Source organism: Malus sylvestris, chromosome 11 (genome assembly GCF_916048215.2).
Source record: "Malus sylvestris chromosome 11, drMalSylv7.2, whole genome shotgun sequence".
Classification (NCBI taxonomy): domain Eukaryota; kingdom Viridiplantae; phylum Streptophyta; class Magnoliopsida; order Rosales; family Rosaceae; genus Malus; species Malus sylvestris.
The window spans coordinates 10,004,381-10,030,127 of NC_062270.1; the positions used below are offsets into that span (position 1 = coordinate 10,004,381).

General features: G+C 34.1%; 2 protein-coding genes across 5 annotated transcripts; both read left to right on the top strand.

Annotated features, from left to right (window-relative positions):
• The first annotated feature begins 885 nt into the window (after positions 1-885).
• LOC126588477 (3-ketoacyl-CoA synthase 12-like) lies at positions 886-2,669 on the top strand. Its single transcript, XM_050253570.1, has one exon. It carries the CDS (start codon positions 1,052-1,054, stop codon positions 2,465-2,467), a length of 1,416 nt encoding a protein of 471 aa, XP_050109527.1. The 5' UTR covers positions 886-1,051; the 3' UTR covers positions 2,468-2,669.
• An 8,411-nt stretch (positions 2,670-11,080) lies between these two features.
• On the top strand, positions 11,081-18,677 carry LOC126591519 (nudix hydrolase 9). 4 transcript variants are annotated; one of them, XM_050257223.1, is made up of 9 exons: positions 11,081-11,248; positions 11,377-11,451; positions 11,849-11,905; positions 12,073-12,155; positions 12,573-12,631; positions 12,878-13,026; positions 13,234-13,374; positions 13,920-14,078; positions 18,279-18,677. In XM_050257223.1, exons 1-9 carry the CDS (start codon positions 11,168-11,170, stop codon positions 18,372-18,374), a joined length of 900 nt encoding a protein of 299 aa, XP_050113180.1. In that variant the 5' UTR covers positions 11,081-11,167; the 3' UTR covers positions 18,375-18,677. The 4 variants fall into 4 exon arrangements, with proteins under 4 accessions (XP_050113180.1, XP_050113179.1, XP_050113181.1 ...); XM_050257222.1 differs by lacking the exon at positions 18,279-18,677 and adding an exon at positions 14,455-14,741; XM_050257224.1 differs by lacking the exon at positions 13,920-14,078.
• Positions 18,678-25,747: the final 7,070 nt, after the last annotated feature.

Genomic DNA, 25,747 nt, shown 5'->3' on the forward strand with positions numbered 1-25,747 from the left:
AAATAAAAGTTTGAAAAATATGGACACAAAAAGAAATTAATATATGGGTACAAACTAAAACTTAAAACAAAATTGGTACAATTTAAAAGAAGCGTTGCAAATTAAAATGGGTACAAACTAAAAACAAAAATATATGATACACAATTTAGCCACAAATATATATATATATATATATCAAATGTTACGTTTCTAACACTAAATGACTATATTTAGAAATAAAATTTAGTTATCTTGACGTGTAAAATACTTTATTATTGAAATAATTGATGACGTTTATTAAAATCAAGGGACCTCGATAAAAATTTGAAAATGAATAAGATTTCAATAAATGGAGTTGAAAAAAGAAGGATGTGAACCTAATTTTTTTTTTAAACATATCTCTCTTTATTTTTTTGTGTGATTATTATATTAAAAAATTAGGGGTGTGTTATCCACACACCCCATTTTACTTCTCACACACCCCTTGATAATTTATGTTCGTTGATCTTCTTCAATTCATCTGATCCGACGGTGGAAAATAAAAAAGGTGTGTGAGAAGTAAAATGAGGTGTGTGGATATCACACCCCAAAAATTAAATTAAAACATTAGCAAGAGTGTATGCATGGTTATCTTACTTGTCTTTTTTTTTTAATATTATTTATTATTAATGGGAGAGGAATGATTCAAAATTATTATAATAATTTATGAGAAAATGGAGTTCTGAGTAAAAAAAAATATTATTTATTATTAATGGAAGAGAAAGGATTCAAAATTATTATAATAATTTATGAGAAAAAAGAGTTCAAACTCAGAACGTGAGAGTAGAAACCTCAACCCTTGAACCAAATGCAGGATATAATTCACTTGTCAAAAAGCTTGACCCACAGACACATGGTGGGGGTTGAGAAGTTGCAAATGATTATTTAGCATCTTCACATGTAGTGTACCTCTTCCTCCTCTCTTCTTATAAGACTCCCATTTTCAATTCCCATCTACCCAATAAGCTCACATTTCCATCCACCTCTCTGTCTCTCTCTCTCTCTCTCTCTCTCTCTCTCTCTACATTTTATAATGGAGCTTCTTGCTTTAGTCTGTGTTTTTTCAGCCTTGTACTTCATTTTTATTATGTGGAAGCTTTTTGATAAGAGGAGAGACCAAGAGTGCTACATTTTGGACTACCATTGCTACAAGCCCACAGATGACAGAAAGCTAGACACTGAGTTCTCAGGTGAGATTATCAAGAGGACCAAGAATCTTGGTCTTTTGGAATACCAGTTCCTCCTCAAGGCAATTGTAAGCTCAGGGATTGGTGAGCAAACTTATGCTCCAAGAATAATGTTTTCAGGCAGGGAATCATGTCCCACATTGGACGACAGCATCTCTGAGATGGAGGAGTTCTTCCATGATAGCATCAAGAAACTCCTTGACAGATCAGGGATTTCACCTTCAGAAATTGATGTGCTTGTTGTGAATGTCTCCATGTTTGCATCTGTTCCATCTTTGTCCTCCAGGATTATAAACCACTACAAGATGAGGGAGAACATAAAGGTCTTTAACCTCAGTGGGATGGGCTGCTCAGCATCCCTAATCTCAGTTGACATAGTGAAAAACATTTTCAAGTCACACAGAAATGTTTATGCACTTGTGGTCACTTCTGAGTCCTTGAGCCCCAATTGGTATTCAGGCAATGCCAGATCCATGATTCTGGCAAACTGTTTGTTCAGGTCCGGCGGTTGCGCGATCCTTCTGACGAACAAACGGGCCTTAAAACACCGAGCCATGTTCAAATTGAAATGCTTGGTGAGAACCCATCACGGCGGGAGAGACGATTCCTACGGGTGCTGCATCCAACAAGAAGATACACAAGGGTATCTAGGGTTTCACCTAGACAAATACTTACCCAAGGCGGCCACACGAGCTTTTGTGGACAACCTAAGGGTAATATCCCCCAAGATTTTACCCATCAGGGAGCTAATGAGGTTTTTGCTTGTAACCCTGGTGAAAAAAAAGACCTCCTCACAACAATCCACCAAGGGAGGGGCTATTTCTAGCCCATCACCAAAACCTGTGATCAATTTCAAAACTGGGGTGGATCATTTTTGCATCCACACCGGTGGGAAGGCGGTGATCGACGGCATAGGATTAAATCTTGGTCTCAGCGAGTATGATCTGGAACCTGCAAGGATGACACTCCACAGATTTGGGAACACATCAGCAAGCAGCCTCTGGTATGTGTTGGGATACATGGAGGCAAAGAAGAGGTTGAAGAAAGGGGATACTGTTTTGATGATAAGCTTTGGAGCCGGGTTTAAATGCAACAGTTGCTTGTTGGAGGTGGTAAGGGATTTGGGGGATGAAAATGTTTGGAAGGAGGACATTGCTACGTACCCACCAAAGACGCTCACAAACCCTTTCTTGGAGAAGTTTGGTTGGATTCGTCATGAGGATCCAAGCACATTCAACGTGGATAATTATTTGAACCTTTAAACTAAAGGTGATATCAATCTCTCTAATTGTTTTTAATTACTTCTGAAAAGTATAACTTTTTTGGGGGTTTTACTCTTTAATTTCTTTGTTTTTGTTGTATTTTGATTTTTTTTTTCTTTTCTGTATACTATAAAGTTCTTATTATTGAATCCCTCTGCGGATTTCATGACTAATAAAATATGCTGCTGCTTTGAAATTTAAATCCCTTTTCTCTTCTTTTAGGATTTTTTTACATTTCATTTGAATTTATCTTTTTACCTTGATTCAGAAACATTTATGTAAAACAAGTTTGTCCTACATATTAATTTATACAGATTTATTTTGCTTTGTATTTATTTCCAAGAGGATGCATATAAGAAGAACCTTTTTGCATTTGATTTTATGGAGTGATTGCAATAGCTAGCAGATGGGGCCCAAATCCTGGGTGTATAAACTGTGGTAACATGACATGCTTTACATGCTGGACTACCTATAATAAATTTTCTTTATTAGGCAAATAAATTCACCCATCTAACCTAGTTTTATCTGTACAATGGCCATGGATGATGATTCTCTTACAAAAAAGTTCAGTTTGAGTTGTCTGTGTTATGTTGTTTTGTTATAAGCAAGGTTTGTGGTCTCGTTATTAGTGAGTTGACAAGTGTACTCTTTTTAGAGATTCGTCATGTTTTATCAAGTTGTAACTAATGACTTGTGTCTTATTGGTGGTTTTATCGTGAGTGTTTGTCGTATTAGCTCCGTGCTTGAGTGATTCTTGTTTATTGTTTCATTTCAATTAAAATTATATCATTTCTTCTCATTAAAAAAAAAAGGGAAATCTCATTTCCTAAACACTAGGGTTAGAAACATTTTTCCCAAAATAGCTATGGGTATTACATTTTTTTTTTGTCGAATGAATTATATTGATCAATCAAAATTCAAATGAAAACATTTGCATCTTCTGCTAAGATATTAAAAAGAAATTCTGGTCATAACTCATTCTAACCAAAACTCCCGTCATGTTTATGGGTATTATACCTTAAGGAAACCATTTTTCTAATGTATTCCTAATCCTTTCAATTTCGAAACCGCCTACGAAATAAAGAAAAAAGGGCAAAACTCGGGTTATTAATTGTGTCTAAGCATGTTTTAGAATTGGATTAGTGAGTTAATTTTGATGCCGACTTAGACCATCTTCAAAGGAGATGTCAAATCCTAAGTGGAATGCCATATAATCAAATTTGAAGATATGAGCAAACTTCAACTGATATGTGGATTGACATGTGAGTTTTCATATGTCAAATTTGATATATGAGAAAAGCTGATGTCAAATCATTTTTAATTATTTTATTGTGTGGATCCTATTAATGCACCAATTATAAATTTTGAATTTTATTTTAATTGATTTCTTTTTTAAAATATGTCGTATGAATATCATTTATAATAAAAAAAAAGTATATTGATTGGAAAAAGAGAAAATCTGACATTGCCACGTCAGCCATTAAATTAACATTTAACATTTATTTTTTGACATCTCCATTGGAGATGCTCTTACAAGTCAGGATGTCTCAATGAATGGTTCTTGCAATTTGATGTCCCAAATAATGGTTCTTGCAATTTGGGGAGTCACTTCAAATATATATATACCCTTGTACTGTACTACATATGGAATGAGAGGATAATTGTGAACCTGAAATTGGCACGCCCTTAATTTGGAGGCTGGGGGGATATCTTTGAGAAAGTACGACTTCATTTAATTTTCAGGTAATGCTAAAGAGATTAAAATTTTCAAACTAAATGATGTGGTTGTAGATCATTGGATTAATAATTAAATGTAGATTAACGTGCTTGTTTTTTTATTGGTGACACATTATTTAGTTTGCAAATTTAGTATAAAAATTTAGTTTTCCTAACTTAATTTTCTTAAAGGCTTGGAAGCTTCATCGATAAACTTTTTGTTCTCAAATTTACAATAAGAATTCGATTCTCGTGAGTTCGTTGAATTCAAACGGTAAATAACTGTATAAATATAATCTATTTCCCATCATTAGAGAAGAAAGGTGCATAAATTTCATATGCATCACCACCAATAACTGAATTGCTGCAGGTCGATGGAGCTAACGCGATCTACTGCATTAACTTTTACACATCTACTACTCCACCATCATCATAAATTAAATCAATTCAAAAAAATTATTTTTAATCAAAGTTCCCTACCGTTGGATTTTTGGATCGCTGGACCCACTCCATTCTAGCAACACCGATATTATTTCTAACTTTACCACATGCACAATCCGTTAGGTGTGGAGTTTTTCCACAAGAGGTCTTGGTATTATAGTTAGAGTAGGGTAATACTATTTAAACTCATTGGGTTTCGTTGAACCCACAAATGTGGGACTTTAACAATCCCCCTCACGTGTAACCCCATTTGGTAGTTCACACGTGGAGGTCCACATCAGTAATTGAAACTCAGAGGTAAGCTCACGTTGGACCACTTTTTTTCAATGGAACTCAGCAGTAATCTCTATATTAAGAGTTCAACTTTGTTTCCTTATGGGTGACAAACTCTTTGGCTTGCACACAAGCTCATTGGCTTGCACTTGCCCGCAACCGTGGGCTCTGATATCATGTTGAATTTTTGGATCGCCGGACCCGCTCCACTCTAACGACACCGATACTGTTCTCAACTTTACCACCTGCCCAATCCGTCAAGTATGTGATTTTACCATAAAAAAATCTCGGTATTAGTTAGAGTAGGGTATTACTATTTAAACCCACTGAGTTTCTTTGAATCCACCGATGTGGGACTTTTAGCACTTACTATATAGCCATTGCAATATGTGTGTGTGTGTGTGTGTGTGTGTGTGTGTTAACTGCTTGGACACATGCAGAGAAGAACTTTAGCTCTTCTGTGGCCACCAGCAGAAGAACGTTATTCCGGAAAGAATATTGAAAATCTAATTAAGATCTTTTATGGATATACCGGTTTTCTTAGTTTCTGCTGACACATGGGTACGGTTAGTGGTCCATAACAAAACCCCAAAAAAATTCATTTCTAATATCTCACAATGAAAATTATTCCTTTTATTTTTTTTTAGTATGTCGATATTTTTACACTAAGACCATCTCCAATGATGACCTAAAACCTAAAAACATTTAGCCCAGAAAATTTAGGTTTTAGCCTAGAAACAGTTTTTCTACTCCAACCATTCTGACTTAAAATTTTAGCCCATAATTATCAAAGAATGACTTACGGCTATTTTTTAAATTAACTTTTTTTTAAAAAAAAAATTTATGTAGACTATCCTAAATTAATTTTATGAATATTTTAACCTAAAAATATTTAAATTCCGATAAATTTTGAAAAAGCACTGAATCAATACACCGATCATAAACAACACCAACTTCCCTTCGACCGGTGTTGGAGTTTTCGTGGAACTTATCAACGATTTTACCCCACAAAACCTTTCTATTTTGATTGGTGCCGACGGCACCATCTTCGCTAACAGAAATCCATGCCAAATATAAAGCAATATCTTCGTCAAAGGTCCAATTACGACCTCTAACATGCTCTTTTGCCATCTTGAAAATTTTGGAAATGAGAAGAAATGGTAGAAAGAAAAATTGGAAGAATTGTAGGAGAAAAGTTAGTTTTGTGTGGATGTTTGAACAAACACATAGGTATTTATAGAGTTTTTGGTTGAATTTTAAGTTAAATAATTTTTTTTTAAATTATCTTACCTGTTGGATTTAAATTTGGACCGTTAGATCTTTTTTTTTACCGTTAGATTTGATTATATTTGATCTAAGCCGTTAGATTCAATAAATATATAAATATAAAAAAAAAATTGAACGTGGACCGTTGGATTAACCAACGGTCCAATTAAAGTGGCCGTTGGATGAACAAAAGTAGCCGTTGGGATACAGTAACCATGACAGCAAAGGGGACCAACCCACGTGGGTGGGCCTTCGGCTAGAAGAAAGAGGGCGCGTGAGGCGAGTTGGGTTTTGGGGTGTGGGCTTCACAGCCCACTTTTCACTCTCATCCGTGGGTCACATTTTATTTTGTGGGCTAAATTGTGGCTGGTATTTGCCTTTCTTTTAGGTTTGGTTTAGGTTTTGGGTTGGAGTGGGTTTTGGGGGGGGGGGGGGAAGAGGAATTTTAGGTTATAAGCCACCATTGGAGATGGTCTAAGGGAAGGAAAAGTTCGGCTAAGCCACATAATAGGCAGCCTAATTTGGTATTGAATTCGCCATCTATGAGATTCGAACCTAAGGCCTCTCACTTTCAAGTGAAGAGGAATACAACCAGACCATAGTACTGAGTGACCTCTACTTTTAATATACCATAATTATAGAAGCTTATTCATTTAAATCCAATCCTTATTGTGTTATAGTCAATATAAGGCGGTACTTAGGGTTTAGGAGTGGTTTAGGGTTTATGGTTTATGGGTGGTTTAGGGTAGTTTGAAATCAAGGAATAAACAATAGAAATGTGAAAACAACGTAATTCCTTCTGTCCAGCCTTCAACCAAAAAGGAGAAGTGAAAAGTAGTAGGCCTGTATAGCAAAATTTTCTCCTTTGAGTTACACAGTTAACTTCTCCTGTGAAAAACCAAACAGACGCATTAATTTGCCACCAAACTTAACAACTCTTCGGCCAAATTGTGATTTCATTAAAATCCTATCCCTCATTTTGCGTTATTAGCCGAATTTCCTGGTGTGATGACCGATGAACCACAAATGTGAAAGAAAGCCGCTGAACTGCTAGTTGTTGCAGCTGTTGCTTGGTCTATTTTTCTTCTTTAAGAACTTTTTCAGCTTGAATTTCGAGACAGAGATTTCGGTTCAATTACCAAACCGAAACCAGCCCTGATTTACAACGCTACATTTGGTATATTTGTATTTATAGCTAAATTTTATATCATATTTTTTAGTTTTATTTATACTTACTTTCTAATTTGCATCCATTTTATAGTAATTTTCATTTTAGCTTTTATTTGTACCCATATATTTAATTTCTTTCTGCACCCACTCATCAATTTCGTCCGTAGCTGCCAGATACGGAGTACGATTTGAGTTTTGAGTTGGATTTGGTTTGGGTACGAAATGCGCTAGTAACCTGTAAATATCATTAACCAAAGAGTATATATAGACAGTACCATATTCAGTTTATTCGTTCTAAATTCGCAATGTTGAACCTTTCTTCTCTCCTGTGCAATTCATACCCGACCCACTCTCTTCCCCTCGATAAGCTCTCCTTAATCTCACTTTCCCTTTTTTCTCTCTCTCTCTCTCCTTTCTTCTCCTTCCTCGACAACCACAAGGACCACGACAGTGGTAAACTCATTCTGACTTTCCCTCCCTCTCTCTCTCTCTCTCTCTCTCTCCTTTTTTTTTCTCCTTCCCTAACCTCTTCTTTCCTCTCCTTTCTCGTCAACCTCAACCACGACAACGACAAATTTACCACCGATTTTACAGTGACCAAATGCGTTTTTCTTTTCTTTATTTTTTTTCTAATCTGATTAGAGATCTAGATGAACCATCGAATCGCCAAAGTATTGGTTCGTACGTACCGATACAAAATTCGGACCCTATATTACCCCAGCAACCATGATTTCGTCCTTACCATCCATCTTTGCCAAATTTTTTGTTAATTTGCTGACATGCCACTTTGTGGGATCCATAATTCTAGTAACACATTGACACACGAACTAAATAAACAAAGTAAAAGTAACATCTAAAAGTTTTTAAACAATAAGAAAAACTAAAGAATAAATAGAAATAAGATTAAAAAAAATTATAATATATGTTGTCATTCTCAACAACCCGAACCAGCCACCTCCACCTCCACCTCACATCACAGTCGGACCCAGCTACCTCAACCACATCGCGGATTCCCGATTAAAACTCATTCACTAAATGCCAACGGTGGCAAATCTGATCTAAAAACTTGCAAGTGCCAGTGTCAGATAGGGACTCTGAGAGCAAGTTCATCCTTAAGGACTTTGCGCCAGCACCCAGCGCATTTATTCACTCAAGTGAACAGTGATAGACTGGAGTGAACAGTAATAAGCCAAAGCATCTCCACCCCTAAAAAAATGCGCTGGCACCCAGCGCATTTATTTGGTGTGTTTTTTTTTTTAGTTTATTTCGAATAAGATTTTTAACCAATTTCGGATAAAATTTCAAATAAACTTTAAAAAAAATACACACTAAAATAAAATTACATACTCATCAAATAAACTTAAAAAAAAACACACTAAAATAAAATTACATAAACTCATCAAATAAACTATAAAAACAAACACACTAAAATGAAATTACATAAACTCATCAAATACTCTTTATTCTTCAACCACAAGCTTTTTGGTATTTTTTTTCACACAAAAAGTATATGAAAGCTTTGGTAGAAAGTGTAGAAAATATTGAAATGTGGTGTAAGGTGGAAGATGAGGGTTAGGTATTTATAGAAAAAAAAAATTTTAATTTTCTGTATTTTTTAATAATTTTTCTGTATTTTTTAATAAATTTTAATTTAGTTAATTAACGTGGACCGTTGATCTATGATCGAACGGTCCATTTTAAAAGTCAAATTTAAATTTTTTTTACCGTTGGAAATCCAACGGTCTAGAAAAACTAGCCGTTGGAAATCCAACGGCTATGAGCATGCCGCGTCACTCCGGAGCACAAGTGGGCTGACAGCCCTCTGCAAGCTTGTCGGCTACTCGCCCTGGGCGCGAGTGTCGTGCACGCGCCAACCAAATAGGCCGGCTCTTGGGTCTGTCAAAATTGGGCTGGTCTGTTGCCTGGCATGGACTGGGTGTCAGGCAACTTTGTGGGCTGGAGCAAATTGACTGAGAGCAGTCTGTTTTATGGGCTGGGTCCTGGGCAAAGCAAGCCCCGGTAGATTGCTCTGAGGGAACACCATTCATAAGGGCTAATTCGCAAGGGCTAATGACATGACCGCATAAATTAAAGAGCTCCACCACTCTACATCCATGTCGACCTAAACATCTAGACACCCTTAATTAAATCAACTCGAGTCTACGTCAAAGGGTGACATATCCTCGCAACTTGTCGACATTTCATTCGCATGGACCAGATTCATTGTAAATTTGTGTCTTCAAGGCTCTAAAAATACCGAGAGGAACATATCTACCACGATCAACGGTAAATTCATCACATCAACCCCCCAAACTGGGGCCGACAGATTTGAAGATCCAACTCGATCATTTAAGTTGGGAAAATAAATCCCCAAGAAGACTTGAGGTGAGACAAATCCTTGACCGAGTCTAGCATCGAAAGGCTAGGAGAGAAAGCTCGATCTCTGCATATAATGGGAGGAGTGACTAGGTTTAGGGTTGGTTTGGTATTGATGTATTTTGAAAAAAAAATTGTTTTTGTTGTACTGTGAGAATAAGCAGCTGTGAAATAAAGCAGCAGAGTGTTTTGTAAACTTTTTTGTAAAAGTGCTTTTGAAAAAAAAATAGTATTATAGTGTGTAGTAAACTTTTATGTAAAACAGATATGAAAAAAGCCGGTTTTTCAAAGCTAGGTTTTGCAGCTTCCTGTTTTTGGCTTTTTTTTACCCAACACTGTGAAAAAAAGCTGAAGCTGAATGTTTACCAAACACAAAAAAGTTGCCATCTTTTTTGTATACCAGTTTTTTTTCAGAATTACCTCAGTACCAAACCAGGGCTTAGAACTTGTTTGAATGTGCTTTTAAAATGACTGAAAGCATTTTTGGTGAAAATATTTTTAGAATCAATCTTTAGTAAAAATGCAAGTGGACCCTGAAAAAGCACTTCAAGTGCTTTTGAGACCTAAAACAATTTTCTTTAAAAGCACTTTCAGTCATTTTAAAAGTACATTCAAACAAGCCCTTATTTTCTTAGCTAAATTGGTTTCAAAGGAGCAGGAAAAATAATGAAATAGTGTGAACTTCTATTAAACTCCAAAATAGTTATCATACCTCTCTCCGTCTCTCTTTGCCTTTTTCATTTTTTGGACAGTGAACGGTGCCCTATTTTAGAGTGGTACTAACATGAGAGAATTATGATAACTTATAGATTCAAGACGTACTGAATGAAGAAATTGACAACAACTTCCAAAAATAAAATTCAAGTTGAAAAGTATAAGATGGATTACTAATTAATGAAAGAAAGGTATCCATTCTAATCCCCCAAAAATAGTAGGCGGTTGGTGGTTGGTCCTCTACGCCGTCCTTGCGGCAGCGAGGAGGGCCTCTCTAAGAATATCTCCAATAGACATGTCAAAAGACAAAGATGAAATATTAATTTGATGGTTTATAAGGTAATGTCAAACTTCCTCTTTTGGATCCAACCCACATGCATTTTGTTTGACCATGTTTGACAATAAAAACAAAGATATTATCTTCAGTTGACGAAGAAAAGAGGAGTGCATGGTGTATACATCTCCGAGTGACAACAACAACTTCCTAACATACAAACCTGGTAAGCCTAACGGACCAAGACATTGGATTGGTCAATGGGCCTGCCTGACTCGATCCAGGCCTGATAAAAAAGCCCAAAAGTTTTATCTTGGGCCCTAAAATTTTAAAACCCAGCTGGCCAAGCCCATCTGGACCATAGAGCAAGTTAGCAACCATCCTCGCCAGTTGCTTGCAAGCGTTGGCTTCTCAAAGTTCTCAGAATCCCAGAAGACTTTCATCGACATTGGTCTGCGCTTGCTATTCCAATGGAGAAGGCAGAGATTGAAACGATCACTAAGCCTTACAGGCTGCTGCTCGCATGCCCATCTGGTCTTTCACCCTCGCAGGTTCTTCAACTCTTCGTTTCCATCATTCACTTGATTTGTATGATTAACAAAGCCATACTTCAATGGTAATCTTTTCAAATGCATATGATTTACAAACCTGATGAAAGTTTTGTTTTGTTGGTTTATAGATTTCTGTGGTTTTTGATGGAGTTTATGATCGAATTCCCCACCCAGACATCAACTTGGAGAATTCTATCTCTGAGGTGATCTTTTGATTGTGTAATTATGTATATGTGTGGTCAGTAAGCTGCATTTTCTATATTTATGTTCATTTATGTATTTATTGTGTATTGGGTTTCTTTATTTTTATTTTTACAATTGATAGGTGAGAGAGTTGTAAATTTAAGGAGAAATGAAACAGTCCAGTGTGTTATGGGTTGCATTTTGGGGAGCCCAGTTCTGGTAGGAATTAGATGAGCTTGTTTGTTCCATTACAAAATCTACTTGGAGTATCTGCAAATTAGGATCCTGGGTTGAGTTTATTTTCTTGAATACGCAAGCGTCTTTCGGTGGTTTTTTCATCACAAGCTTGGTTTTCTGATTTGTGTTCACTCACATTTCTATACTGTATGGCTAAGCTGTTTTATTTTGTTTTTATAGATATGGGATCAAAGGGTCCAGAAAAATCCGTCACTGTACAATGGGACAAAGTTCAGGGTATGTGGATCGTCTTTGACAATGAAACTTATGTAGTATGATGGCAGGATCATTTAGTTTCTTCCTGACAAGTATCCCTCTGTCTGAAATTGTAACCCGTAGTTTCATTTGATTTTCGATATTCATGTAATGTACTGATCTAGTGTACATTGTTGATAATCATACAGTATGGACAACATGTATGGAATGGTGGAGGTGGATCTAACCAAGAGCCTCATGTGTGCCTCCACCTTGGTCTGACAGATTATAGGTATCTCTCTCTCAATCAAACAAACAAAATAATCGGCATATATACTGTCTAAATCTGATTCTTTAATGCAACATTCTTAGATTTATGCACTTATTCACAGTTATTACCTCTTCTAAAAATAAAAAAAAATAAAAAAAACAAATATTGACAATGGATAGCATTTTAAGTAATTTAGCTTATTTATAGAGTTTCATGAAGAGATGGTTTCTTGAACAAAGTGGAAATGTTTTTTGTTCTGTCTTGGCAGATTCTAATTCCATGATACTTGATAAGCGAAATTAGTTTGTAATTGGTTCTTTCCGCCTATGAAACTAGGAAAACAAGAAACAAATTACAATCGGATGCCACTTTTTAAAAGGATATACAATCAGCCTTTTATTTTGCTGGTTTTAAATCAGTTACCTACTTGCTTTGCAGGACTTTTGTGGGCACAAACTTAAATCCTTTGTGGGAAAGATTACTGGTTCGATCAGAAGGTATTACTGCAGGAATTAGTACATTTTTCTCAATGAGCTTCCATTATTTTTCTCATTTTTGTCTTTCGCACACCCACAAACTTGAGTCCCTGATCATCTTTAATATTTTCTCCTGTTGGAATCCTGAGCATTTGGTAAAATTAATGATAATGAAGCCTTACAATGGGTAAATTCAACTCAGAAGGCATATAATTATTCACTTGGTTCGTAAATTTCTTTGACGTTTACAGCTTTGCTTGTCTGTAGATGATGCCATACGTTGTCAACACACCTCAAGTCCATTGGGTAATGGTGCTATTGTGGAGACATCTGACAAGAAAATACTAGTGTTGCAAAGAAGTAACAATGTCGGGGAGTTTCCCGGACACTTTGTATTCCCAGGAGGCCATCCAGAGGTATCATAACTGAAACAAAAATAGTTTGCGACCACATTTTTAGCTGCATTGTGAGATTTCATCGTTGCCTATATATGCTTGCCACACATTATCTAGATCATTTCTAACTTTTTTTTCATCCTTGTAGTAATGATAAGAAGGTTATTCTATTGCTTTATCCTTTGGGTTTTCTCGACCTCTAATTCCATAATGTTTGATGATTAACAGCCCCACGAAGTTGGAATAATATCCCATCACCATAAAGACGTGACAGACTCCAAAGCTATTAATAACAAAGTTTCTCAGGAGATGTTTGAGAGCATTGTTCGTGAGGTAGTTGAAGAAATCGGAGTACCTTCAGCTTCCCTTGTAAGTACATCTGTATGTTTGTTTCCTAATTGTTCATTACACATTTTATGCGTCTTTCCCGCTCACGATGAGTTTTATTTACTGTATTGGTGATGTGGAACAGAAGTGGTGGCTGCCCTAAATTAAAGGGTGTTTAAGTCTGTTACTCTCTAGGGTTTTAGTATTTTAGTATCTGGTTTTAGTTATTTGATTTCCTACCTTTACGAGGATTAAGATTACTTCCAGTTTCATTGGGATTAGATTTAGTTTCCTAATATCCCTTGTAATTCCAATAGTTGTATGGGATTATTTTGTTGAGATGACAAAATTCTTGGTGAGAGGCCAAGAACGGGTGTGATGCCCCTGGAGCGATTCTAGTTATCTTTTATGCTTGTTTTAGTTAAAGTTGAACCATCTAAATTATGCTGTCTGCACCAATCGGACTCTCTAGGTTTAAGGCATTTTATTATCCAACGATAATAAACTTTTTCTTTTGATACTACTTAGTAACTCCTCTCCTCTCTGACTAAAAAGTATCTAATGTTACTCATTTGGCCATAATGCAGCATGAGCAAGTTTTTATCGGTCTATCCCGCAGGGAGCTTAATGTGAGACCAACTGCATTTTTCTTCATGAAATGCAGTCTCAGCTCAAAGGAGATTCCAAAACTGTATTCTAGTGCCCAAGACAGCTTTGAATCAACTCAGCTCTTTACAGTTCCAATGGTAAGTTCAAACTTTTATCGGACAGAGATGCACCATCATGTATGTATTTTCTAAACAATTGTTTGCATTGGAACTCTTTCGTTTACTTGTTTGTTAATATTCAAGTCACGGTCAATGATGGTAGAATGGCAAGAGGTAATTGTGCGGTAATGTTGTTTGCGAGCTATGGTGATACTGTTTGAAACATGGTTGAATAGTGATGCAAACTTATGGGGACTTTGTGACGAGACACTAATCTTCCTCATTAACAGCAAAACAAGTTGAGATGAATAACAATGCCTTGCTTTTTGTGAAGCAAATTACAATAGACCACTCATGAATCTCAACTTCCGTTTTGAGTTTCAATGCAAATCTCATGAAATTTTCTTTATACCAGATTGAATTAGAGAACATGGCGTCGAAAATGCCAGGCTGCCATGAAGGTGGATTCGCGTTGTATAAGATGATGGTTGAAGCCGTGAAGAATGTTTGATGGAAGATCTGCTCATATCTCTCAGTCGTTAGTGTCTCGGCAGCTTTCAGTAACACTTCTAAGGCTCGGACTCCCTTTCTTTGTTATTAGCGATTCGGTACAAAAACAGATAACCTTGCTTGTTGTACTCAGTTTCATACATATGCTTGTAAAACATGATTTATTTTTAATCACAGTTAATTTGAATTACAGTCGCAGTTAATTTGAATTACAGTTACTTGTCATCAACTTGTTATCACCAATAGTGGTAAACATATTTTACAATCTGTGATATATGGTTTTATTTTAATTGGTTAAATTGCAGCAACGGTCCCTTTTCATTTGGATTTTCGCTTTCGTCCTCGTAGTTTTTTTGTTGCATTTTGTAGTGAAACCGAATGAAACCACGAGACGAACGTGCAACAAAGAAATACTGCAAAATCGAAAGTGAAAATCCGAGCAAACTATAGGATGGATAATTCTTATGAGGGATTCATGCCGATAATTTTTCCCGGTTACAATTCGTGTTGGATTTAAGTACATTGGTAAAAGCTTCCGTCAGATGATCTGTGTTTTTACTGCAATTTACCTCTGAGACTTTAGCAGCAAGGTAAAAACTAAAAAGTGCCCATTTCTGGAGAGTAGGTGCCTAGGTGGAGTCCATGAAGAAGGCTAGGCAAAGGGGTAAGAGTATCTTGTCTTATAATTGCCCTATCACTATTTTTCCCACTTGACCAGATGCATTGTTTATGATCCATTTTTCTGTTGCCTCTTCTCTTCTTTTCGCTTTATGGGATTGTGTGGCAGAGAACTTACACGGCTCGGGTGCATTGCCATTTGGTGTCATTATTAATGAAACAAGGATATGTGGACAAAAAATGTGCACGTTTCTATTGACACAAGACGCTACCGTAGCAGTATGCTCACGTCATGTGTGGTATACATTGTATAGGCTGCTGATCTTTATAATTTATTTTCTTTTCATCCTTTCAATTTTGGCAATGTTTGTCTTGTAATTTTGTTTGGTTTGTGATCAAGTTCAACTATACATAACTGCAAGACTACGGAGACGTTTGATAATTATTTCGTTTTTAATTTTTAGCATTTAATTTTTACTTTTCTGAAAAATGAAAACTTTGGTAATTACTTTTAGTTTTCAAGTTTCAGAAAAATAAAACCTTAAAGACAAAACTAGAAACTCAAGGCCAAGTTTTGAAAACTCAAGAAAGTGGTTTTCATTTTTTGGTTTTGAAGTTTCGTTTTTTCTGAAAAACGAAAGTAGTTATCCAATTTCAGAATTCAAATAAGTAAAAACAAAATAATTATCAAGCGGTCTCAAATATTACCAGAATTAAAACATGTATCAAAATAAGTAGATGAAACGACTTGGATATATTAACCGACACATTCTATTTATCGGAGCTTAGAAAAATTTTGCAACCTACACGTGTACATGAACAAAAATTGCAATTGGGCTAATGATCGATCCATATATAAAATTGCAAGGGGAACTTTAACGAAAAGCACCTGGTACTGTTCACTTTAACGAAAAATCACATTTTTACACTAACAAGTCAATCATGGTACTATTCACTTTACCCTTTATTTTGTCCTTATCATTAAAACTTAAAATTTTCAAACTCTTTTCATTAATTTTCCTAATTGCAAGACCTAGAAGCTTTCCAAGTTGCACTGCTTTGACCGGAAAACTGGACACTTCAGTTTGGACCCACAGTAGTGTGTACGAAAAAAGTGCTGATAGACATAAATGACAATGAAAGCAAGCCGTATTTGGTGAGTCAATGATGGCGAAAGCAAAAGACCAAGTCAATAAAAAATTTAATAAAAATATAAACCATACATTATATTACTAGATAAGCATATGATGTTTACATGTTGTGCTGTATTTCAAGAAATTTCACTGTAACACAATATCACGTAACATCTTTAATTTGTCTTATAATATAAGTCAAAGAAAATTGTAGCAATCGTTTTTTAATTTTAACTCAATTGAAGCAATAATTCCTCAATTAAAAATATGTGATAATTGGTCCTTAAGTCATGAAAACGTGCCGTTATAATCCATTTCGTCAGGACCGTCAAAACTTCTGTCAAAATGAGTCATATTAAAAGATTCATTGCTACAATCGGATTAAATTTGAGGAACCATTTATTCAATTGTGTTTAAGTTGAGGGATTATTTATCTTAATTGGGTGAAAGTTGAGAGACCATTGCTACAAGTTTCTCATTTGATTTTTCATATTTTCTCCTTGATTTAGCCTCACGTGCGTGGCACGTGACTCATTTTACCGGAATTTTTAACGAAGTTGAAAAAAAAAAGACCATAGTTGCATGTTTTGATGAGTTAAGTAAGAGACCAATAATCACATCTTTTAATTGAAAGAGTATTGCTCCAATTTGATTAAAGTTAAGAAAACATTACTACATTTTCCTTTATAAATAATAACATTTTTAGATTTATGCGCTTATTCACAGTTATTACCTCTTCTAAAAATAAAATAAAATAAAATATTGACGGTGGATAGCATTTTAAGTAATTTAGCTTATTTATACAGTTTCATGAAGAGATGGTTTCTTGAACAAAGTGGAAATGTTTTTTATTCTGTCTTGGCAGATTCTAATTCCATGATACTTGATAAGCGAAATTAGTTTGTAATTGGTTCCTCTTATGAAACTAGGAAAACAAGAAACAAATTACAACCGGATGCCACTTTTTAAAAGGATATACAATCAGCCTTTTATTTTGCGGGTTTTAAATCAGTTACCTACTTGCTTTGCAGGACTTTTGTGGGCACAAACTTAAATCCCTTGTGGGAAAGATTCCTGGTTAGATCAGAAGGTATTACTGCAGGAATTAGTACATTTTTAGCTGCATTGTGAGATTTCATCGTTGCCTATATATGCTAGCCACACATTATCTAGATCATTTCAAACTTTTTTTTTATCCTTGTAAGTACGTGACAGACTCCAAAGCTATTAACAACAAAGTTTGTCAGGAGATGTTTGAGAGCATTGTTCGTGAGGTGGTTGAAGAAATCGGAGTACCTTCAGCTTCCCTTGTAAGTACATCTGTATGTTTGTTTCCTAATTGTCCATTACACATTTTATGCATCTTTCCTGCTCACGATGAGTTTTATTTACTGTATTGGTGATGTGGAACAGAAGTGATGGCTGCCCTAAATTAAAGGGTGTTTTTTTAGTCTGTTACTCTCTAGGGTTTTAGTATTTCAGTATCTGGTTTTAGTTATTTGATTTCCTACTTTTATGAGGATTAAGATTACTTCCAGTTTCATTGGGATTAGATTTAGTTTCCAAATATCCCCAGTAATTCCAATAGTTGTATGGGATTATTTTGTTGAGATGACAAAATTCTTGGTGAGAGGCCAAGAACGGGTGTGATTCCCCTGGAGCGATTCCAGTTAACTTTTATGCTTGTTTTAGTTAAAGTTGAACTATCTAAATTCTGCTGTCAATGATGGTAGAATGGCAAGAGGTAATTGTGCGGTAATGTTGTTTGCGAGCTATGGTGATACTGTTTGAAACATGGTTCAATAGTGATGCAAACTTCTGGGGACCTTGTGACGAGACACTAATCTTCCTCATTAACAGCAAAACAAGTTGAGATGAATAACAATGCCTTGCTTTTTGTGATACAATAGACCACTCATGAATCTCAACTTCCGTTTTGAGTTTCAATGCAAATCTCATGAAATTTTCTTTATACCAGATTGAATTAGAGAACATGGCGTCGAAAATGCCAGCCTGTCATGAAGGTGGATTCACATTGTATAAGATGATGGTTGAAGCCGTGAAGAATGTTTGATGGAAGATCTGCTCAAATCTCTCAGCCGTTAGTGTCTCGGCAGCTTTCAGTAACACTTCTAAAGGCTCGGACTCCCTTTCTTCGTTATTAGCTATTCGGTACAAAAACAGATAACCTTGCTTGTTATACTCAGTTTCACACACATGCTTGTAAAACATAATTTGTTTTTAATCACTGTTCATTTGAATTATATACCTGTAATTTGACAATGGTGGCTTATCGTAGCTAATTACAGTTACTTGTCATCAAATTGTAAGTCTCGATTCATAGATCATCCTTGCAAAAATTCAATTTAGTCTGAAACCATTTGCCAATTTAATTATCACGTTGAAATTTCATTATTTCATAGAGAACAAAGTGTTTGTCAATTTCTTTGAACTCAATTAAATGCCACATATATTTCCGATTTGGCAAATATTTTGCAAGGGTGATCTATAAGGTGCAACTCGAAAATAAATGGCTCAGATCGTTAAAGTTCGATGTAGTGTGGACCCAATAGTATATGGTATGTTTTTTAATTGGATTTTCACTTTCGTCCTTCTTGTTTTTTTTTTTTTTTGTTGCATTTTTGTCACTATAGTTTTATTTTGTTAGCACTGTTAGTCCAGTCCGTCAAATGAGGCACAATTTCTTTCAACTTGGGTTTTTTGAAATGAAAAGATGTGCGCAAAAATGGATGAAAAATCGACGTAGTTGACGGATTGGGGTGTAGTGAAACCGAATGAAACCACGAGACGAACATGCAACAAAAAAAATTGCAAAATCGAAAGTGAAAATCCGAGCAAACTATAGGAAGGATAATTCTTATGAGGGATTCATGCGGGATAATTTTTCCCGGTTGCAATTCATGTTGGATTTAAGTACATTGGTAAAAGCTTCTGTCAGATGATCTGTGTTTTTACTCCGATTTACCTCTGAGACTTTAGCAGCAAGGTAAAAACTAAAAAGTGCCCATTTGTGGAGAGTAGGTGGAGTCCATATAAGAGAAGGCTAGGCAAAGAGGTAAGATTAGCTTGTCCTATAATTGCCCTATCACTATTTTTCCCACTTGACCAGATGCATTGTTTATGATCCATCCAATATGCTTCAACAATACTTGAAATTATCTTTAATCTTGCATTGCAAAACATGTCACTTCCATTCACAAACTTTGCCTTTGAAAAAGCAAGATAACACAAACAAACGTCTAGTACTAGAATCTCATAAGATGTATTTTTATGTGTATCATAAATAGTGTGTGTGTGTGTAGATTTCACTCGTACCTACTTAAGGCAAAAAAAAAAATATACGTATATACACAGTGTAGTACTGTAGTACCGTTAAGTTTCATAAATACTGTAGTAAGTTTCATAAACAGTGTAGTACGGTTAAGATTCATAAATAGTGTAGTATCGTAGTACTGTTAAGTTTCATAAACAGTGTAGTACCGTTAAGATTCATAAATAGTGTAATACCGTAGTACCGTTAAGTTTCATAAACAGTGTAGTACCGTTAAGGTTTATAAATAGTGTAGTATCGTTAAGTTTCATAAACAATGTAATAAGTTTTATATCGTCAGTTTTTTTTAATATTAAAATTATGTCTTTTTCATTAAAATTTATGTTTGGAAAAATTAGTATCCGGTCCCTAGTTACTAATGTTTATTAACTGAAACCTTATTAGTTTTCAAATTTTGATCCAAGTACCTAGCATTAATGTAATAATGAATTTACATGTCAGTTACATAATTTTTTAAAATAAAAATTAATAATTGTTTTAGAATTTTAATACTCACACCTTTATTAAACTCTTAACTAATTTTCAATTCAAAACATTTCCAAAATAAATAAATAAATTAGAATAAGTTTGTACCCATTAGCTTTTAAAAAAAAATGTTTTCAATTTTTTAATGTTATATGTATGTACCCATTCATGTAATTTTTTTCAAAATTTTAGTCTTAAAATGTACTCATTCTTAAATATACCAATTTGTTATATGTAAAATGTACCATGGTTTATATAAAATCTATTCAATTTTTTTCTAATCCATTTTTAATCTTATATGATTACATTCTTTTTTCTTTGATTTGAGAATGTATCCATGTCAAGTTTAATCGAAGAAATTTACTAATGTTATTAAGCCTAATATCATTTTTTTTGTTCTTTTTTAGTGATTTTGAAGAATGTACCCATGTTTTGGTACAATAATTTTTTGGTTAATTTTGATGAATGTACCCATGTTTATATATATATATATATATATATATATACACACACACACACACATAATAGTATATTTATATTTTAATATTTTTAATCCCACAAATTATGATTTTTTTAATTTAAAATCTCATTAATATAAACAACTATAAATTTCAAATTTTAATTTAAAAAATATAGTAACATACATAGAAATAAATTATCACATTAATTTCAGGGACTTCGATCAAAAATTGAAAACCAACCAGGTTTCAATCAAAGAATATTCATAGCTAGGGACCGCATCTAAAGTATCTCTTTATGTTTTTTTGTCCTTTTTATTAAAATTTAATAGTTTTTCCATTAAAATTGAAGTCTTTTTCATTAAATAAAGTTATAGCATGATTTTTTGTTAAAATAAACTTAGCCCAAGCTCTTTTCATGAAAATTCCCTTTTTTTAATTGGTTAAATTGCAACAACGGTCCCTTTTCATTTGGATTTTCGCTTTTGTCCTTGTAGTTTTTTTTTTTGTTGCATTTTTGCCATTGTAGTTTTATTTTGTTAGCATAGTTAGTCCAATCCGTCAAATGAGGCAATATTCCTTTCAGCTTGGGTTTTTTTAAATGAAAAGATGTGCACAAAAACGGATTAAAATCTCGACTTAGTTGACAGATTGAATTGTAGTGAAACCGAATGAAACCACGAGACGAGCATGCAACAAAAAAAATTGCAAAATCGAAAGTGAAAATCCGAGCAAACTATAGGAAGGATAATTCTTATGAGGGATTCTCATGCCGGATAATTTTTCCCGGTTACAATTCATGTTGGATTTAAGTACATTGGTAAAAGCTTCTGTCAGATGATTTGTGTTTTTAACTGCGATTTACCTCTGAGACTTTACCAGCAAGGTAAAAACTAAAAAGTGCCCATTTGTGGAGAGTAGGTGGAGTCCATAAAAGAGAAAGCTAGGCAAAGAGGTGGAGCATATTGTCTTATAATTGCCCTCTCACTATTTTTCCCACTTGACTAGATACATTGCTTAGGATCCATTTTTTTGTTGCTTCTTCTCTTCTTTCACTTTATGGGTTTGTGTGGTAGAGAACTTACATGGCACGGGTGCATTGTCACTTGGTGTCGTTATTAATGAAACAGAGATATATGGACAAAAAACTTGCATGTTTTTATTAGCACAAGACGTCACCCTGATAATACGTTCGTGTCATGTAAATTCTTCTATGTGTGGTATACATTGTAAGTTTGAAATCAAGTTCAACTATACATAAAAACACGACTAACGAAACGTTTGATAATCATTTTGTTTTTCAATTTTTAGTATTCAATTTTTACTTTTTTTGAAAAATGAAAACTTTGGTAATTACTTTCAGTTTTCAAGTTTTAGAAAAATATAACTTAAAAAACAAAAGTTTTGAAAACTTAAGAAAGTGGTTTTCATTTTTTGGTTTTGAAGTTTCGTTTTTTTAGGAAACCGAAAGTAGTTACCCAATTTCAAAATTCAAATAAGTAAAAATAAAATAATTATCAAACAGCCTCTGATATTATCAGAATTAAAACATGTATCAAAATAAGTAGATGGAACGACTTGGATATATTAACCGACACATCCTATTTATCGGAGCATAGTAAAATTTCGCAAACTACACGTGTACAAGAACCAAAACTGCAGTTGGGCTCATATTATTCCATTTACTTCTTTTTACTAGACCTAGAAGCTTTCCAAGTTGCACTGTTTTGACTGGAAAACTGGATATTTCAGTTTAGCAGTAGTAGTGTGTACGAACAAAATGCTGATAGACATAAACGATCATGAAAGCAATCCGTGTTTGGTGAGTCAATGATGGCGAAAGCAAAGCCCAAGTCAATAAATTTTGGAAACTTTAACGAAAAGCATTCGATATTATTCATTTTAACGAAAAATCACATTTTTACACTAAAAAATCAATCATGATACTATTCACTTTACCCTTTATTTTGTCCTTATCATTAAAACTCAAAGTTTTCAAGCCCTGTTCATTAGTTTTCCTATAAATTTTTCATAAATATATAATACCATATATTATATTACTAGATAAGCATATGATGTTTACATGTTCTAAAATTAAGGAAAATTCACTGTAACACAATAACATGTAACGTCATTAATTTATGTCTTGTAATATAAATAGGAAAATATTGTACTAATGATCATTTAACTAAAACTTTGTGACTATTGGTCATTAACTCATGAAAACGTGCAGTTATAGTTTTTTTGGTCAACTCCGTTAAAACTTTCATCAAAATGAGTCATGCTGAAAGACCATTGCTACAATTGGATTAAATTGTGAGACAATTTCTACAATTGTGTTAAAGTTGAGGGACCATTGCAATAACTTTCACATTTGATTTTCCATATTTTCCTCTTAATTCAACCTCACGTGCATGACACGTGACTCTTTTAACTGAAGTTTTAACGGAGTTGAAGAAAATGATTATAGCTACACGTTTTGATGAGTTAAAAGACTAATAAACATGTTTTTTAGAAAGATCATTACTTCAATTGAGTTAAAATTAAAAAACTTTTGCTACATTTTCTTCTATAAATAAATAATAGCACTATAATCAGGAGCCTTAATTATAAATTAGAAATATGATGTAGCGATGCACAAGCAGCCTGAAAATTTTCTGTCACAATATCCCCCCAATGAGAAAGAATGACACCAACATTTTTGGTGCACTATACTCAGCGCACAGATTCCCACATGGGAGGGTCAAGGGAGGACTGTTTGGATCAGCACGTGCAAACCACACGTGCGGAGAATTACTCTGCATTTTTTTAATTTAAAAAATAAATCACTTCTAACGAGAAACCACGAATACAATCTTACAATCTGTTCAAAAAGTATTTCAAGCCTCTGAAGGCAAGGAATTATTATACATTTGTGTTGCAGAACATACATGTGAGTTATATGTGTTTAACTATATTTTAGTTTGTCACTCAATATTACGATCTGATGATATTTTTTTTCATGTGGAAGTAAAAGATTTTAGATTCGAATCTTGTGAATGACAAATTCGATACTAAATTAGGCTGCTCATTATGTGACTTGACCAAACTCATCTTTCCCTTAATATAAAATATATGTACTAAAAAAACTATATTTTAATTTTACTAAGTAGGTAGTCTGTGATTGGATTTGGGGGCACAAACAAACACGCAAACAGTGCTTTTCCCTGTGCCTTGTTTTGTGTATAATTAATTAATTATAACATAACCTAGCACAAGATTACATTTATATAAAAATATTTTTTTTTCCTTTTAATTTTGGCCTTTGTGAGTTAAATATACAATTAATTGGTGCTGTATTTACCAGTTAGCACCAACTATGCAGCTTTCTGTGCTTCCTTCGATACTAAGTACTTATATTTTTTATTTTTTATTTTTTTTTTAAAAGGTGGAAAATTATGATTTCTGCTGGCCATCATTGACTTCTATATTAAAGAGATTCTGCTTCATTTCTTTTTATTTTTTTTATCTCAATGTTGTAATTTCTTTGGTTATGGATATAGGATTCTCTTCCGTCTTATTCTCATCTATTTTCCTTTTCTCATCTCACATATTATTTTTTGTCTTCTTTTGACTATTAAAAAAAGGAAACTTTAACGAAAAGCACCTGGTACTGTTTACTTTAACGAAAAACCACATTTTTACACTAAAAAGTCAATCCTGGTACTATTCACTTTACCTTTTATTTTCTCCTTATCATTAAAACTCAAAGTTTTCAAGTCATTTTCATTAGTTTTCATTTAAAAAAATTAGAAGGGAAAAGAATCATGCTCCTATAAATCAATGGTGACGGTTGCACTAGAGCAATAGGTTGAAGTACAACTTTTTTTTTGGCACACAACCACAGACAAAAACAACTAAACAAATTTGGTCCAGCAACCTCCCATATTATAAAACATGCGAAAAATATGAGATAATAGAGAATTATATTTTTGTAACATGAATTTCATAGATATTTTCACTCTCATAGTTTAACATCAATTTCATTGCCAACATTATAAAACATGTGAAAAATATGAGATAATAGAGAGTCCTACTTTTGTAAAAGTCGTTTTAGTATTTCTCTTAGATATATTATATAACTTATGAGATGAAAAGAGTGGTTATTGACTTCCGATTCGTTGATTTTCACCTCATTTTGGACTTAAACAGTCTCATCCATCATTTTCCTTTTGGACCTTTGCATTGCAAGGCATATATATATATATATATATATATATATATATATATATGGTTAATCAGTCTCCCTCTGAGCCACCAAACTTCAATTCGTCCTACTATTTTATGTCACATTTTTCTACGAGATCCTTGTTAATTAAGATTAGGGGGGCTCTAATTAATTGACTTTGTGTTACACTTAGGAAAATAACACCTCAACGTTTACTCTCTCCACTATACTTTTCACAAAGTCAATCGTACGTCATCCATGACTCATATAAGTCTAGAAGATTACTTTATATAACTATGAAGATAAACCCAAAACTTATGAACCACTAATGACATATAATAAACTTAGTCAAAATTTTAAGTTAGAACAATACCACATGGCTCATGCTTGCTAACTCATGATCACTATGAAAGATTCATTTACATGGACGAATATCATATAAACATGAGAGGTAATTAGCAATATGATTAATAACCTTGAAGCATGTATGTGTGTGTATATATATTTTTTTAAATGGACCAACTGATGTCTTTGCCAAGGCAGATTACCCTTATGGGAGCTAAAAAGACTCACAGAGGCATTTCAGCCTCCTCATGATCACCATCGTGTGATTCACCACCACAAAAAAACGAACACAGGACGTATCATGTGGAATACTGCTTGAAATTCATCTCCAATCACACACTGACCTACCCCATAATGGTTACTTCTCGCATATATATGACTTAAATATATGTTGATGAAGAAATATTCTTGTGTCACATAATTTGAAAAGACAAATTCTCAAACGGTTAATCTAGACTCTTCATTGAATTAAGTCTAGTTTGAGGAGATTATAAAAATAAAATTAGATCACCATAAAGAAGCATACTCTTGTCAAATAGGCTGAAACTATAAGTTGTTATGTTGTCAAATTATAAACAGCAACTATCGCTCAAATGATTATAGTTCGAAAGTGTTTTTAG

Bases quoted from the DNA above. Each gene is read 5' to 3' on its own strand.
- LOC126588477 (XM_050253570.1), top strand. From the start codon at position 1,052: ATGGAGCTTCTTGCTTTAGTCTGTGTTTTTTCAGCCTTGTACTTCATT.
- LOC126591519 (XM_050257223.1), top strand. From the start codon at position 11,168: ATGGAGAAGGCAGAGATTGAAACGATCACTAAGCCTTACAGGCTGCTG. The intron at 13,027-13,233 runs GTATCATAACTG...GATGATTAACAG, and splicing joins TCCCAGGAGGCCATCCAGAG to CCCCACGAAGTTGGAATAAT. The intron at 14,079-18,278 runs GTAAGTTCAAAC...TCTTTATACCAG, and splicing joins AGCTCTTTACAGTTCCAATG to ATTGAATTAGAGAACATGGC.